This window comes from Pseudophryne corroboree, chromosome 10 (assembly GCF_028390025.1).
Source record: "Pseudophryne corroboree isolate aPseCor3 chromosome 10, aPseCor3.hap2, whole genome shotgun sequence".
NCBI classification, from domain to species: domain Eukaryota; kingdom Metazoa; phylum Chordata; class Amphibia; order Anura; family Myobatrachidae; genus Pseudophryne; species Pseudophryne corroboree.
The window spans coordinates 7,136,737-7,154,403 of record NC_086453.1 but is presented as its reverse complement, the minus strand read 5'-3'; the positions used below and the strand labels follow the sequence as shown (position 1 = coordinate 7,154,403).

Here is a 17,667-nt window from a genome sequence, read left to right as displayed (position 1 = left end):
ATTTGCTCATGCCTAAGGAGCAATACAGCGCAAAGAAGACGACTCTCAACAGATACCGAACACAACCTCAACGACAGATGTACATTTCCCTGACATAGAATATCATTGCATTTTCCATAAGTGTTCTTTATCTTCATCTCTACAACCCTCAGGTAATAACACACATAGACGATAGGGAATACAGGCACAGATATCAGCAACCACATACCTCCCCCATTCATGTATCATCAACTAAAATGTGCATCCCCATTTTGTTGCAACCACAGCCGAAATGAGCTCGGTAGAGTTTGACAGCCCATCCACAGACCCTTAGTACGGGATAAGAAGGAATTCAAATGTATACTTCGCAATACCTCGAAGCTTGATTTACCACACGTACGGCACGATGATACATGACCCTCCAAACATGGACTCATACACACACGCTTCTACTCTCTCACTAGGTCATACCCTTTTCACACCTACTCCTCTCTCCTTCCTTACCCCACCATGGAAATCAATTAACCCCTGACTTACATTTTTCTCCTTAAAAGTTTTGTGGCAGTTATTATTGACTGCCAAAGGGTAGACTGTCGAAGTCAGAAAAATGTCTCAATGCACACTGCCATATTTGCACCGCACACTGGTCCGTGCTGCGCGTGCGTACGCTCTCCCGTGGAGGCGCATACCCGCAATAGCGTGCACACGCAGGCGCGGTATGCGCATTTACGGTAGAGTTTATGTGATCGTAGCGTGCGACTCATTCGTTACAAATGTTCACAATTAATGTAGTTTATAGATTATGGTCCCTTTGATAGATTCTGAAAGTTTGGTTAATATAGAATGTCCCTGAACGGAGGAATCCCTCTTTGTATTGTGCGAAGGGTCTAACAGGAGTCAGACAGTGGTGTTTGGTACCTATCGGAAGAGTATTTAAATAGCAATATTCCGGTGTTGGTTTGGAGCAGATTAATTGCTCGTGCGAATAGTTATGGACATAAGAAGTTATGTCCATTTATTTATTTGTCCTTACTTAGTCATGCACCTGAACAGTTGGAGACAGGCATCAGTAGGTCTCAAATGTCTCTTTGACCTCAGAGATCCCCCAAACAATAGTTTGCATGTTAAGAGGGCCTCATACCTACACATGCATAAGGTAAACACAGGAATAGTAATTGAAGATCAATTGTACTCCAAATCAGTATCTTTCCCGCAGACGGAGTACAATAGTCTTTAATTACACTGAGCTTTTGAGACTCAATGAGGAAGGCCAACACCTGTGTTTACAAATGGGGCTGGATTTGTATACATGAGAATGAGGGCTGAGATGTCATTGTCTCAACTGAAAGTGGACATCATGAATATAGAACAAAACCCAGACAGGATTCTGTTTTGTATTCGCCAAACAATACCCCCTCCAGAAGACAGGAATGTGTTAGTTATCACCCATTGTTTTGCATAACCAGGGCCACTGATATGAATCAACTTGTGACCTTTGTTATAATGCGAAGCCGAGTTCCTGCGTCCAATGGACAGTGAGACTGTAGGGACCAATAGATTGCATTGTGTGAGTAGCATAAAAGACGGGTCTGTGACATCCAGCCTTCACTTCTCTTCAAACTGTTATCATTGCTGATAATCGGGAAGCTGGCTGTCCAGAGGCGCTTGCGATCGTTACCCTTTGTGCGTAAGTTTCTCTCCGTAATCATTGTCTTTCTGTGAGCCAATTTCTCTCATCTCTCTCCGTCTCTCTCTCTCTCTCTCTCTTCTTTTCTCTTATATCTCTCATAGTATTATAGTATTGTATTGTATTGCATTTAGGTCAGTGTAGTATTGTCTTTTTGTATTTATTGTTTAGTTCTGTGGTTAGGAAGTCTTTGTTATATTGTAGTGTATCATATGTACTGTTATCCCCTTTTACAAGTATATTAGATATAATACAGTTAATAGGCCTTGGAACCTAAACCAGTATCTGTGTATTTTCTATAGTGTTAAGTGTTCACTTGAGCGTCGGTGACGCACAAGCAGCTTTGTAGATAGTCAGGTTACACAAGGTTGCACTTACACCCTGTACTCACATTAAGGTATTCAGTGTATTTCATTGGTATAAGATTTTAACATAAAGGTATAGTGTTGTGAGCGTCTGCATCGCTGGTGACCTCCTCGTGGTCTCGAGCGTAGGCTACGCTACAGCGAATCATTCCCCTAGACATAACCAATAACGTGTCCTGTGATCACTGGGCCGTGAGCGAACGTGACGCTTGAGCGTCTCGCCTACGGCTGAGCGATCGTTACGCAGATAGCGTACCATTACGGTATTTTTTTTAAGTAAACAGCGTACAGTGTTCTTAGCTTCATAAAGGGTTGTTTATACGACAAAGGAATTTAGCATTGTTATTTTCTTAATGAAAAGGGTCTCCTCTGGTTACATGGGGTCTCCGTTGTCCCTGTGGTAGACATCAGGAGCTCTAGGTGCGGGTAGAGGAGACAACCATGGTTCAGATCGCCCGGCCGGTGTCTTTTTGTGAAGTCGCACAAGGTGGGATAACGAGGGTGATGACACTAAAGGGCCCCATACACTTATACGACATGACAGTCCGTCATGTCGTATAAGATTTCCTCCAACCTCCCAGCAGCCTCCCCGCTGGTAAGATAGTATTAGATATATTGTATGCAGGTTTTTCCGCATACGATGTATCTTTTACTATCCTATCTATTTACTGCGGGATCCGACATATCACGAGTGCAGCACTCATGATCCGATCCGATGCACACGGGAACGCGCATCGGATCGGGGGAAAAGCACACTGAAAATGCCCGATTTCACACAATATATCGGGCCGAATACCCAAACTTCTGAAAAGCTGTATGTTCTGCGCCGAGGTTTACTTTTTTTCTATTTTACCAAATAACGCAGAAGTTCTCAAAAGGCGGCCGACAAGGCACCTAAACCGTACGGGGTCTAGGTATACCCACAGCACAGATGGGTAAATCAGATTGACGGAGGTGCTAATTAACCCCTTACCAGACAAAGAATTTTCTGAAAAACCGCTCAGAAAATAATTTGTAATTTTTTTTTTTACGTTTTTTGGGACATTTAAAAAAACAAAAAACAAAACAAAACTCAACACCACAAAACATTCCCCCCCCCCCCCCCCAACATCGCAGCTTTCATTTTGAAAGCCACCAGGTACATAGGAGGTGGTAGGTGTTTCATGTAGACTTCCCCAGCGGCTGCTATTGTCTGCACCCGCTGGGTAGAGCGTCCTGCCATGCTGACCGATCAGCAATGATCGGCAGCATGGCAAACACCGGGGGAGGGTGCAGAGAGGCAGAGGGACCATCCAGTCCTTCTGACAGCAGCAGCGGAGGGAAGTTTCTCTTCCCCCACCGCCGCAAACACACTGACTGGTAGCATCTTGTACGACCAGGTCAGATAAGACACTTGCTGGTATGGCAAGTCATGTTATGTGACCATGCCAGGCAAGTGGTTAAGTCACCTGTAGCCAAGCATGGAAAAACTTAAAACCTGGACCGTTGGGTGCCTTGAGGACAGCGTTTGAGAACCTCTAACATAACACTCGTGGGCATACGTATCATTGGAAATTTGCAGGCTCCATCTACAATATAGTTCCAGCACTCACCCCTCCATGTTCCCCCTGCTGATGCCCGTTACACAGTGTGTGTGGCGACACCAGCAGAACGGCGCACAACGCCCATGAAATAAAGGAGACCGCAGACACCAGGCACTAGCAGAATCTAGTCATTTACTGTAGCAAACAGCAGAATTCCCATCGCTTCACTGGTCTAGCCTTACCTAAGGCTTTACAAAATGGCAAACATTAAAATAAAGACACAGTTGGCTGTAAAATTAACTAAAAACTGGGAGACATCGTGTACTTTGCTTTCTGTACAACATGCTAATGATAGTCACAGGTGCCAATTGCTGGCGTGTGAGGGGATCGGGGCACACGCATGCTCCGTAGCTCTATACAGAGATTAGAAGGAAGACGGGAGGCGCCCCAGCACGAGGGGCTCGGATGTATGTGTAAGGGGTTGGTGATGTGGGAGGACCGTCGTGGGGGGAGAGCAGGAGCTAACGGATTCATTCTCAAGCTCTAGAAAACGTAACAAAAACCGCTCTGCATACGTCACTCAGACCGACTACAACCTTCTCCTTTTAAATAACAAAACAAAATGTTTAAACATTAAAGTAGATTTCTTAAAAGGGAGAATTTACACACCCAAGAAACGGTTCTGGATAAGGGAACTGAGGGACCATTTGCTGGTTTCTGTCAGAAGACAGAGGAACAGGAGCTTCACGCAGCGGCTACTTCTATACAAAAACGCTGCACCTCCTCAGAGATCAGAGAGGGGACAGGAGGAAACGGACACAACCTTAAAAAAAGTCGCTTTCGCTGTAAATAAACCACTGGAACCGTTTCTGCGTCCCGACGTCTTCACGGGCGCCGACTCACTTCTTAGCCCTCAGGGACTTCCGCTGGCTGGATTTGCCCTTTGCCACGGGCTTCACAGCTTTCTTCGTGGCCACTGGCTTCTTGGGGGCTCGGCTGGCTGCTTTTTTGGCAGGTGGAGGAGGTGGTGGTGGTGGGGCGGATCTTCCCTTCTTCGCCTTTGATGCAGGGGGAGAGGGAGGAGGAGGGGAAGGTTGGCGAGCCTTCTTGGGAACACTCTTTGCCTTCCCCCTGGGAGTCGGGGCACTCCTCTTGGGCTTGGGTGGGGGGGCTCTTGACCTGGATTTAGAAGGGGCCGCTTTCTTCTGCATCCTGTGTAGAAAGAGGGAAATCATTATCTCAGTGTAATAGGGTAAGCCTGGCCACCACACATCACATAAACCTAGCAAACAGCATCAGCGGCCTGTGTCACTCACCTCCTCTTTGGAGGGGGCTCCTCCTCCTCAGACTCCTCCTCAGACTCAGATTCCTCCTCTTCCTCTTCAGACTCCTCCTCAGACTCATCTTCTTCTTCCTCAGCTTTGTCCGGGAACAGCACGTAGGGACTGGAGGAAGAGGAACCTACAGCTCAGTCATAGCTATAAACCTGCCCCGCAGACGGAACGTGCACAGATATAAATAGTACATCTAAGTATTTACTGGCACTAAGTGACGTCACCAATTGCTGGAGGGTTGGTACAATAAGTCGCCATTCTGGGGATCTCTGCCCCACCTGTATCGCATCAGCCTAGTGCTACGGAGATACGGAACGGTGCATGTGCAACGGCTCGGACTGGACAGAACGCGTTAGGAAGCTGCGGCAGGACTAGTAAGCGACACGCTGTGGGTACGTCACTCACCCGGGGTAATATGGGAAGCTGAGCTGGTAGGTGCCGCTGAAACCTTTCCCAGAGATCTGCTCCATCCAGCCGTACTTCTCACACTTCCGCAGGGTCCTCTTCAGGAGATGAACTGGGGAGGAGATTTCATGGGATGAAATAGACATTTCTCACTGGGACGGAGCAATGACGTGCGACAGACTTCCCCCCCCTCTCACCCTGAAAGCTGGAGTTCACACCGGGATGGTTCTCCAGCACATACTTCTTAATGGCGGTGGTGGAGCAGGTCTTGGGCTCATTCATGGCGGTGATTGCAGACAAGATGGCGTCCTCAAACAATCCTCCGCTCAGAAGAGGTTTATCTCCTGCCCGCTTCAGCTGGGAAACAAGACAAGTCGTTATACCACCCGATTATTACACCCCGATTCAGAAGCGCACGCACTGCAGCTGACGGGCGATCGTTTGCTACTCCCTGCCGAGTCACACAGTCATATGCACGGACATCAGGGGAAGGACATTGTAGCGGCATTTGCAGGAAGTTCCAGACCGCCAATAGCTGCAACCGCAGGAGGTTCTGCAACCACCTCTAAATCAGGCCCAGGACGATTCCAGTGAACGCGGCCTGGACAGTCGCCAGCTTCTATCAATACATATTATCAGCTGCTAGTTCTCCCATAACACACAGTCACACCTATACTGCAGAGTAATCCTGGGGTGGACTGTTACAGGAAGAGACTCACCTGGAATGTACCGGAAGCCCCCTTCCCTGTAATCTGCTCCAGCTGCCCCTTCTCCACTGCCCGCTGCAGAGCGTTCTTCAGCATCTGAGGCCTGAAAGAGTAGGCACAGCCCTGCGGTTAGACGACGCACAGCCGGGAAGGCAGGAATTCTTATTAGCAGTACACGTGGGAGCTGAGGGAAGTTTGGACCTGGCGCAGGAAACTTACTTGACATCCACCTTGAGCTTGGGGTAATACTGAGACACGTATTTCTTGATGAGACTGTAAGACGCTTCCTTAGGCTCACACAGCCTGGTGAAAGCCAGGGGTAAGATGTCTTCCAGTTTAACGTTGGGCTGATCGCCGGCTGCCGGGTTACTCTTCTGTCACAGGAGAAGGAAGTGAGTAGAATATGGAGATCCCAGGGATGACCTCACTAATTACCCCATACATCGAGACTATTACATACGTGTAGGAGACAGTCAGCGAAGGACATACAAACCTTTCTATCTTTAGACTTCGGTGCAGATTTTCCAGAGTTTGACACAACTACAAAGCTGCCGGATGCTCCCTTCCCCTTCACCTGAAACACACATGTAACCGGTTACTCTCCAGTCCCGTCACGGACAGCCCAAGACTGAGTACAAACCGCACAAGTAGCGGGATTACGCTGTAACATGACATAGCATGCAGTCTCACTTGACGGATAATCCCGCTCTGCAGCCCAGGACTGAGTACATACAGTGCAAGTAGCGGGATTATGCTGTAACATGAAATAGCATGGTCTCATTTGACGGATAATCCCGCTCTGCAGCCCAGGACTGAGTACATACAGTGCAAGTAGCGGGATTATGCGGTAACATGACATAGCAAGCAGTCTCACTTGACGGATAATCCCGCTCTGCAGCCCAGGAATGATTACATACAGTGCAAGTGGCGGGATTATGCGGTAACATGACATAGCAAGCAGGCTCACCTGACGGATAATCCCGCTCTGCAGCCCAGGAATGAGTACATACAGTGCAAGTAGCGGGATTATGCGGTAACATGACATAGCAAGCAGTCTCACTTGACGGATAATCCCGCTCTGCAGCCCAGGAATGAGTACATACAGTGCAAGTAGCGGGATTATGCGGTAACATGACATAGCAAGCAGGCTCACCTGACGGATAATCCCGCTCTGCAGCCCAGGAATGAGTACATACAGTGCAAGTAGCGGGATTATGCGGTAACATGACATAGCAAGCAGTCTCACTTGACGGATAATCCCGCTCTGCAGCCCAGGAATGATTACATACAGTGCAAGTGGCGGGATTATGCGGTAACATGACATAGCAAGCAGGCTCACCTGACGGATAATCCCCCTCTGCAGCTCTCTCTTCAGAGCCTGCTTCAGCAGGTATCCCCTCCTTTCCAGCTCCAACGATGGGTACTTATTAATGATGTATTTCCGGATTGCCACAACCGAGGCCCCGGACTTCTGGAAACAAGCCTGTATGGGATGTGCAGTAGCGTTTATATACTAAGTAACATTATGTGCCAGTAATAATACAGCACACAGTGTACCGCTACCACCTCACATTACCAGGGAGACACTGTACCCATCCCGCAGGAGTAACATTATGTGCCAGTAATACTACAGCCCGCAGTGTACTACTGACGCTATAACAGGGAGATCCACAGCGTGGGATTCCCCTGCCATAACTACAATTAGCACCCTTCCTAGGACCACGTTGGTAGGTACTAACCGCTGCATAAAGGGAACACCCCACAAAACCTGGAGATGCTCTGACCTAGTTGTCCAGCCCTCACTACTTGGCCCTGACAGTCGCTCAGATTCTTACGCTTGCCCAGTTTTCCTGCTTCCACTTCCAACAAATCAACATCACTTGCTGCCTAATATATCCCTCCCCATTACAGGTGTCCTTGTACCCAGATAAACAACATTATTCACTTCAGCTGCTAATGGTTTTACGTTTATTGCCGACTGACGTTATCCCATGACTTCTGGCGCAGTATAGGTATAACAGTATGTAAAGGTTGTGGTAGGTGGCACCACTGTACTGCGAGATCTTGGAAATGGCCAGACCTGCATCAGTTGTCAAATTACTTCCGGTTCCTTGAAAAAGAAGGGGCTACAGATTAAGCAGCTCTTACCCCTGAACCCCTCCTCCAATGTGGATGTGAATACCCCCAAACTAAGCCAAATAAAAAAAAAAAAAAAAAAAAAAAAAACACACACAAACATAAATCATGCCCCCCCCCAAAAAAAACAAAAAACAAAAAAACAACAACAACAATTTCCACCACCAGTTGACGCGCTCTGTAGCGGCTGCAGTAAGCAGGGTGTTTGTACGTTTCAGGCACAGCTGCTGCTCTCTCTCTCTGGCGACATTACAATGAACTCGGCAACAGGACCTTCATGTGTTCTGATTTATGTGGGGTGAGTGCCTGTTTTACATATACTATTCACACCCATCTCTCTCTATATACGCCGTTATCTGACTATGTGTGTATATAGATCGCTGTCTAACGTGCTGTTGCGTTGAAGATGCCAGAAAGCCTTATATACCTCACTCCCATGTATACAGCACATAGGACATGAGTGCAAGTTCGCCATCTAGTGTTCCTAACGCTAATGTGCACACCTCGCTCAACTGATGCTTTTACCCCTTCCAAACTGTGCCCAACGGGCCCATTTCTCAAGTAGCGGGCGCTAATTATCTATCATTGCTCCACCACCGGAATAGCGGCTTCTGTCCCGGCAGCGTTAAGGATATTAGGTCACACATGCGCACCGGAGGGATCCACCTTACAACTGGAATGGGCGTGATAACTGCATCTGAGTCCATAGCTCAATAGCGCCGTCCCCATATACTGTATGGTTATGGTGCATATACTCATGCGGATATGACTAATGGTGCAGATGTGACATAGAATGGTCCCTAAACCTACAACATAAGATCAGCCCGCGCTGCTGGAGCTCCATAATAAGTGCCATGAACTAACCTTGATGGCCTCAGTCAGGATGGCATCCATCTTGGGGCGAGATGAAGATGCCACGTGTGTCTGCTTCTGGGCGCGGGCCAGCTGGCTGGCAGACAGTGTAGCCCATGATGGAATTGTCTTCTTCACCTTCTTCTCTTTGTCTTTGGATGGTTCCTTCTCACCACTAAAAGCAAGCAGAGGTCAGGGAGAGGCCATCAGAAGGGTGGTAAGGTGTACCTGCAGATCTCATAGGACTTTATCGTGTGGTCGTCCCCGATCCCAGTGTATCCACGTAACCCACGGTATAACGGCCAGCCACGCCCCTGGCAGCGGTCTGGATGGTGCCCATATGTGAACACCAGAGGGCACACTTACTCTTTCTTGGCGTCCTCTGTTACCGCCCCCTCAGTCTTTGTTGCCTCATTGGCCTCGGCCTCTTTCGGCTGCTCCGTCTCGCTGGAAGTGGCTGGGGGTGTTTCAGTCTCTTGTTCCTCTCCGGTAGAAGCAGACTCCTCAGAACTGGCGTCAGGCTCTGAGAGAGAAGAGGGATGAGTATAAGACACATGGAACATGAATCTCTACATGCACCGTACATGCAGGGGTGGAGTACTGACTGAGACGTCACCCTGGAGCGTTACTAGTGCTCTAGACATACCATCAGCATAAGAAGTGTCTAATGCCTGACCAAGTGCGTGTGGGGCTCATCCACTAACACAAATTACTGTGGCCTGTGAGCGACAGGGCATCTAGCAGTGTATGGCGCAGTCCTGCCGGGAGTAACGCCATGCAGCTACAGCGGGTGACACTCAGACCTGCACTGTAACAGTACTGACCCAATTACTCAATTCTTAGTGCGGGGCACTACAAGTCTCAGCATGGGAGCACTTCTTCTTATGCCTACTCTCCACACTATTATACAGAAGTCCTGGATACATTATATAATATGTCAGTATTACGAGTGTTCATATACTTAGTGCTTAAAATGTGTACCTGCATTTTTCAAATTTCTGAGTGGCACTACAAGTCTCAGCATGATGGCACCACTTATATTTAAAATTAAGGTGTGCAGTCCAGCCCCTACCTCCCTACAGGAGCAGATTGGTTGGAGCACCATTTAATATTTGTAACGAAAGAGAACAAGAATATCACTTGTTAAATCTGCCCCTGTACTATTTGTGGGTATAACTTTAGAACGGAGCAGAGGGGACAAATCACCGACAAATATTCTCATCATATCAGTGACAGCCACAGAACATACAGTGCGCCGGTCACCCATATCACCGCGGCAACCCTACACAATCACCATGGGATTACAGTACGCCGGTCACCCATATCACCGCGGCAATCCTACACAATCACCATGAGATTACAGCACGCCGGTCACCCATATCACCGCGGCAACCCTACACAATCACCATGGGATTACAGTACGCCGGTCACCCATATCACCGCAGCAATCCTACACAATCACCATGGGATTACAGTGCGCCGGTCACCCATATCACCGCGGCAATCCTACACAATCACCATGGGATTACAGTGCGCCGGTCACCCATATCACCGCGGCAATCCCTGACAATCACCATGGGATTACAGTGCGCCGGTCACCCATATCACCGCAGCAATCCCTGACAATCACCATGAGATTACAGCGCGCCGGTCACCCATATCACCGCAGCAATCCCTGACAATCACCATGAGATTACAGTACGCCGGTCACTCATATCACCGCAGCAATCCTACACAATCACCATGAGATTACAGTGCGCCGGTCACCCATATCACCGCAGCAATCCTACACAATCACCATGGGATTACAGTACGCCGGTCACCCATATCACCGCAGCAATACCCGACAATCACCATGAGATTACAGTGCGCCGGTCACCCATATCACCGCAGCAATCCCTGACAATCACCATGAGATTACAGCACGCCGGTCACCCATATCACCGCAGCAATCCTACACAATCACCATGGGATTACAGTACGCCGGTCACCCATATCACCGCAGCAATCCCTGACAATCACCATGGGATTACAGTGCGCCGGTCACCCATATCACCGCAGCAATCCTACACAATCACCATGGGATTACAGTACGCCGGTCACCCATATCACCGCAGCAATCCTACACAATCACCATGGGATTACAGTGCGCCGGTCACTCATATCACCGCAGCAATCCCTGACAATCACCATGAGATTACAGTGCGCCGGTCACCCATATCACCGCAGCAATCCCTGACAATCACCATGGGATTACAGTGCGCCGGTCACCCATATCACCGCAGCAATCCCTGACAATCACCATGGGATTACAGCACGCCGGTCACCCATATCACCGCAGCAATCCCTGACAATCACCATGAGATTACAGTGCGCCGGTCACCCATATCACCGCAGCAATCCCCGACAATCACCATGGGATTACAGTGCGCCGGTCACTCATATCACCGCAGCAATCCCTGACAATCACCATGAGATTACAGTGCGCCGGTCACCCATATCACCGCAGCAATCCCTGACAATCACCATGGGATTACAGCACGCCGGTCACCCATATCACCGCGGCAATCCTACACAATCACCATGGGATTACAGTGCGCCGGTCACCCATATCACCGCAGCAATCCCTGACAATCACCATGGGATTACAGCACGCCGGTCACCCATATCACCGCGGCAATCCTACACAATCACCATGGGATTACAGTGCGCCGGTCACCCATATCACCGCAGCAATCCCTGACAATCACCATGGGATTACAGCACGCCGGTCACCCATATCACCGCAGCAATCCCTGACAATCACCATGAGATTACAGTGCGCCGGTCACCCATATCACCGCAGCAATCCCTGACAATCACCATGGGATTACAGCACGCCGGTCACCCATATCACCGCAGCAATCCCTACAATCACCATGAGATTACAGTGCGCCGGTCACCCATATCACCGCAGCAATCCTACACAATCACCATGAGATAACAGTGCGCCGGTCACCCATATCACCGCAGCAATCCTACACAATCACCATGGGATTACAGTACGCCGGTCACTCATATCACCGCAGCAATCCCTGACAATCACCATGGGATTACAGTGCGCCGGTCACCCATATCACCGCAGCAATCCCTGACAATCACCATGGGATTACAGCGCGCCGGTCACCCATATCACCGCAGCAATCCCTGACAATCACCATGAGATTACAGCGCGCCGGTCACCCATATCACCGCAGCAATCCCTGACAATCACCATGAGATTACAGCGCGCCGGTCACCCATATCACCGCAGCAATCCCTGACAATCACCATGAGATTACAGTGCGCCGGTCACCCATATCACCGCAGCAATCCTACACAATCACCATGGGATTACAGTACGCCGGTCACCCATATCACCGCAGCAATACCCGACAATCACCATGAGATTACAGTGCGCCGGTCACCCATATCACCGCAGCAATCCCTGACAATCACCATGAGATTACAGCACGCCGGTCACCCATATCACCGCAGCAATCCTACACAATCACCATGGGATTACAGTGCGCCGGTCACTCATATCACCGCAGCAATCCTACACAATCACCATGGGATTACAGTGCGCCGGTCACCCATATCACCGCGGCAATCCTACACAATCACCATGGGATTACAGCGCTTGTACTGTAACATAAACAAGGCCTCCTCTAATAGCCATTACTCCGTTACATGTGAACCATCCTGCTGTAATATAAGAGCAGGGCCTCCCAGCAGCAGCGGTGCTCGCAGGGGGCTGATAATAGGCAAGTCAAATATGGGTCTCGGGAAGAGCACGGGACCACTAGGGGCTGTTAGACTGGAACATGACCGCATACACAGGATGACATATTCTAGGCTCATATTTACCAACAAAATGAAGTTAGTGCCACCAATATATCTGCCAAGGGACCAGCTCTAATACGCAGATTTGTGGACGCGTGACATAAAAGGCTACAAATGGTCAACACAAACAGTGCACGTATCTCACGCCAGTGAGCCACATACGAATAACGTGACTCGCACACCCGCCGGCAGAACACGACAGACATGGTCAACACTACATGCCGCTACAAGGGAACACAACCAGCACTGGGATTGGAGGCGCACACAAGCGAGTGTGAGGTAGGCAGATCACACTTTATACTTGCTCTCCGTGTCGTCGCTTACTGTCTGGTGGAATCCGGCACGCAGTCATGCTAATCACGCAATTTATAGCGTGTTTTATAAACTTCAAACGCAACGGTCCCCATCGTGTCAGACACTCATTATAAAGCAGAGACTTATGGCGGTATTCAATTGTTTTGCACACCCGATCTCCCGTCGAAAGTGACAGGAGATCGCGGGGCACAATTCAATTGTTTTTGTTTTCCGTCACCCAAAGGAGCCCCTTTTCGCGCATTTCACCTCACCACCCCCAGGGTCTGCGAGACGGGACGCAGGTGCCGGCACACCATCATGCCAGAACGGAGCAGCAAGTCTCGCCCTTAGGATGCTGCATCACATTAATAGCCTGTCGGCGTGTTGCGTTTGTGCTCAGTTTGCATTGTTTAAATTACACAACCAATCCCATTAAACGTTTTACGGAGTATAATTTATATTCTGCGCAGTGGGCGGGGTCTCCTGCATAGCAGATGTGACCCCATGATACTGTCCTAATACCCTTCTGTATAGAAAATCAGCATCACCAACTAGTGCCCCCCAGGGGAGATCCACCAGAGCAGCTGCCACTCTGGGGGCAGTATCTGAGCACTCTCAGTCAGTCAGTATAGTACCAGCGTGGGATACCTGCAGTACTCACACCAGCTGCTGCACCTAGCACAGTCAAGGGAGGAGGGAGAGGTTGAACTCTATGTGGAGGGAAAAGGCTACAACCTTCTGCCTCCATAGGGCCAGCAAATACTATGTATTGTAGTACAAAAGCTATATACGTCCGGCCAGGCCACAACTGACAGTATATACACTCATACACAGGCTTACTATACTGTCCCTTTAAACCGAGGCACTCATGAATTACACAGGTTCTGTGGCTCCATGTCACCTGGTATTAATCAGCCACAGACCCGTCCACGGTAATAAGTCTACTCCTATATAACCTGACATTACAGAACCCCCGGCACATCCAGGACTCACCTGCTTTCTTCTCCTCACTGTCAGCGGCGCGATTCTTGGGGGCAGTTTCCTGGCTGGAAGAATTAACAGCACGGCGGATCGGCATGGTGATATCACTTGTACCTATAGAGAGAAAACAGACATCAGCACAGGCATACTAACCCAATCACCCGATGCCTGATACCCTGCCAAGGGAGGTTACCCGGCAGGAGAGGTTGTCACCCTCGGGGGTGAGGAGTGTATAGAATACTGGTCTGCAGGTGCTTGATGTCCTCGGAGAGGAGTGACTGGGCTGTTGCCCTCAGGAAGGTAGAATACTGGGCCGGGGGATCCTGTTGCCCTCAGGGAGGTAAAATACTGGGCCGGGGTACCCTGTTGCCCTCAGGGAGGTAGAATACTGGGCCGGGGGAGCCTGTTGCCCTCAGGGAGGTAGAATACTGGGCCGGGGGAGCCTGTTGCCCTCAGGGAGGTAGAATACTGGGCCGGGGGAGCCTGTTGCCCTCAGGGAGGTAGAATACTGGGCCGGGGGAGCCTGTTGCCCTCAGGGAGGTAGAATACTGGGCCGGGGGAGCCTGTTGCCCTCAGGGAGGTAGAATACTGGGCCGGGGGAGCCTGTTGCCCTCAGGGAGGTAGAATACTGGGCCGGGGGAGCCTGTTGCCCTCAGGGAGGTAGAATACTGGGCCGGGGGAGCCTGTTGCCCTCAGGGAGGTAGAATACTGGGCCGGGGGAGCCTGTTGCCCTCAGGGAGGTAGAATACTGGGCCGGGGGAGCCTGTTGCCCTCAGGGAGGTAGAATACTGGGCCGGGGGAGCCTGTTGCCCTCAGGGAGGTAGAATACTGGGCCGGGGGAGCCTGTTGCCCTCAGGGAGGTAGAATACTGGGCCGGGGGAGCCTGTTGCCCTCAGGGAGGTAGAATACTGGGCCGGGGGAGCCTGTTGCCCTCAGGGAGGTAGAATACTGGGCCGGGGGAGCCTGTTGCCCTCAGGGAGGTAGAATACTGGGCCGGGGGAGCCTGTTGCCCTCAGGGAGGTAGAATACTGGGCCGGGGGAGCCTGTTGCCCTCAGGGAGGTAGAATACTGGGCCGGGGGAGCCTGTTTCCCTCGGGGAAGGGGGGGGGGGGGAGTTACTGGTCTGGGGTAGCCTGCTGCCCTCGGGTGGGGAGGGGGGTGGGGGTAGTGACTGGCCAGGGGGGGGGGGGGGGGGGGGGGGGGGGGGTTAGTGACTGGTCTGGGGGAGGTTAGTGACTGGTCTGGGGGAGGCTGTTGCCCTGGGGGGGGGGGGGGGTTTAGTGACTGGGCTGGGGGAGCCTGTTGCCCTCAGGGGGGAGGGGGTTAGTGACTGGGCTGGGGGAGCCTGTTGCCCTCAGGGGGGAGGGGGTTAGTGACTGGGCTGGGGGAGCCTGTTGCCCTCAGGGGGGAGGGGGTTAGTGACTGGGCTGGGGGAGCCTGTTGCCCTCAGGGGGGAGGGGGTTAGTGACTGGGCTGAGGGGGTTAGTGACTGGGCTGGGGGAGCCTGTTGCCCTCAGGGGGGAGGGGGTTAGTGACTGGGCTGGGGGAGCCTGTTGCCCTCAGGGGGGAGGGGGTTAGTGACTGGGCTGGGAGAGCCTGTTGTCCCCAGGGCGGGGAGGAGGGGGTTACCGTGCCCGGGCTCTGTACGATGGGGGTCCCCTGCTCTCGGCCTATACGATCACGGCACAGCTCCGATCCCGCTGCTCCTCACCGACGGTGCCCGGATGTGAGACGTGCAATGTACGGCCGCTCAGACACGTTCCTCTCAGCCAATCAGCGCGCACCTCTCCCAGGCCCAGCCAATCAGCACTGAGCGGCCGAGAGAGGAGACAACACAAAACAAAGAGGCCGCGTTCAGGGGGCGGGGCCCAGCTCAGCCAATCAGCGACCGCGGCATCTTTCAAACGGGCCATGGAGGAGGGCGGGGCGTGCGCTGAGGAGGGGAGGACGGCGGTGGGGGGAAGGGACCGGGGGGCCGCGGCTATCACCGGGAGCAGCACCGGCTGTGACGGCCCCGGGACACCCCACCCCCCCCCCTTTCCTGCACGGGCGCACAGCTCCCCGCAGCCTCCATCACTGAACATGGCCGCCGCTCCTCCCTCCGCCCACACACACACAATGGCCGCCCCCCCTACCGCTATGCACTTTCCCGGGGAACGCGTCCCGCACCCCCGCACCACCCCCTGCAGCGCCGGCCCCGCACCCGCCTCGCCCGCCGCCCCCAGCGCGCGCACTCACCTCGGGCTCCGGAGCTGCTCAACCGTCTGCTCGCGCTCTCCTGGCTACTGACACGCCCCCCTCCGCGCGCACCAGCCCGGCGACGTCATCGCCATGGCGACGGGGGAGGGGCGGGGCCGGCTAAGCCCCTCCTCCGGCACTGATAATAACATACACACATATGTCTATACCCCGGAATCCTGTTCTAGGCCGACATGACAGAAGGTCGACATGAGGTGTTAATGTTTTTTGGTGTCGATTTCTCCCAATTCGTGCACCGTGGCTCGCTGCGCTATTCCCAGTCGTCCACGTGGAACGTAAAGCACGAAAACGTTACAAAAATGGAAAAAAAATGTGAAAAACGCATGTCGACCTTCTATCATGTCGACCTAGAAACATGGGCGTTTCTATAACGGGTGCAGGGGGGCCCTCTCGGCACCCATAGAATATACTTACCCTTCCGGAGTCCCGCAACGGAGGCCCTGCTATGCGGGCACAGATCACTTGGAAAATGGCAGCCGCAGGCATTTCCGAGTGATTTGCGCATGCGCACTCGAGGTGTCCCCGGAAACAAGATGCGGGCGCCATGTTCCCAGAGACCTGCACATGCTCAGTAGACTGACATTATGCCAGAGTCTACTGGTGCCGGAGAGGAGGGGGCCCGTGACGGAGGCTGCACGCAGGTCCCCTACTCTCTTAAAACGCCCCTGCCTAGAGACCATGTCTCTAGAGACCTACTTACTGTTGACCAATAGTGGTCGACCTAGAGACCGGATACCATTTACCCCCTCCTGTGGTGATATTACTGTACAATGTATACCCCCCTGTGGCGATGTTACTGTACACTATATACCCCCTGTGGTGATGTTACTGTACAATGTATACCCCCTGTGGTGGTGTTACTGTACACTGTATACCCCCTGTGGTGATGTTACTGTACACTGTATACCCCCTGTGGTGATGTTACTGTACACTGTATACCCCCTGTGGCGATGTTACTGTACACTATATACCCCCTGTGGCGATGTTACTGTACACTGTATACCCCCTGTGGTGATGTTACTGTACACTGTATACCCCCTGTGGTGATGTTACTGTACACTGTATACCCCCTGTGGTTGTTACTGTATACTATATACCCCCATGGTGATGTTGCTGTACAATGTATACCCCCTGTGGTGATGTTACTGTACACTATATACCCCCTGTGGTGATGTTACTGTACACTATATACCCCCCTGTGGTGATGTTACTGTACACTGTATACCCCCTGTGGCGATGTTACTGTACACTATATACCCCCTGTGGCGATGTTACTGTACA

General features: G+C 51.6%; 1 protein-coding gene across 6 annotated transcripts; it reads right to left on the bottom strand.

Moving 5' to 3' along the window:
- Window positions 1–3,726: 3,726 nt before the first annotated feature.
- On the bottom strand, window positions 3,727–16,876 carry HP1BP3 (heterochromatin protein 1 binding protein 3). 6 transcript variants are annotated; one of them, XM_063942068.1, is made up of 12 exons: window positions 16,801–16,876; window positions 14,140–14,241; window positions 9,355–9,511; window positions 9,001–9,163; window positions 7,340–7,483; window positions 6,494–6,574; window positions 6,220–6,374; window positions 6,013–6,103; window positions 5,491–5,650; window positions 5,294–5,405; window positions 4,871–4,999; window positions 3,727–4,766 (listed from the first exon to the last, which is right to left on the bottom strand). In XM_063942068.1, the coding sequence occupies exons 2-12, from the start codon at window positions 14,222–14,224 to the stop codon at window positions 4,454–4,456; spliced, it is 1,590 nt and encodes a 529-aa protein (XP_063798138.1). In that variant the 5' UTR covers window positions 14,225–14,241; window positions 16,801–16,876; the 3' UTR covers window positions 3,727–4,453. The 6 variants fall into 6 exon arrangements, with proteins under 6 accessions (XP_063798138.1, XP_063798140.1, XP_063798137.1 ...); XM_063942070.1 differs by lacking the exon at window positions 16,801–16,876 and adding an exon at window positions 16,366–16,469; XM_063942067.1 differs by lacking the exon at window positions 16,801–16,876 and adding an exon at window positions 15,839–16,184.
- Between the last annotated feature and the right edge of the window lie 791 nt (window positions 16,877–17,667).

Excerpts from the sequence above, each read along its gene's own strand:
- HP1BP3 (XM_063942067.1), bottom strand. The coding sequence starts at position 16,040 with ATGGCCCGTTTGAAAGATGCCGCGGTCGCTGATTGGCTGAGCTGGGCC. Across the intron at positions 7,484-9,000 it reads TCCTGACTGAGGCCATCAAG|GCTTGTTTCCAGAAGTCCGG; the intron begins GTTAGTTCATGG and ends CATCCCATACAG. Across the intron at positions 5,406-5,490 it reads TGTGAACTCCAGCTTTCAGG|TTCATCTCCTGAAGAGGACC; the intron begins GTGAGAGGGGGG and ends TCTCCTCCCCAG.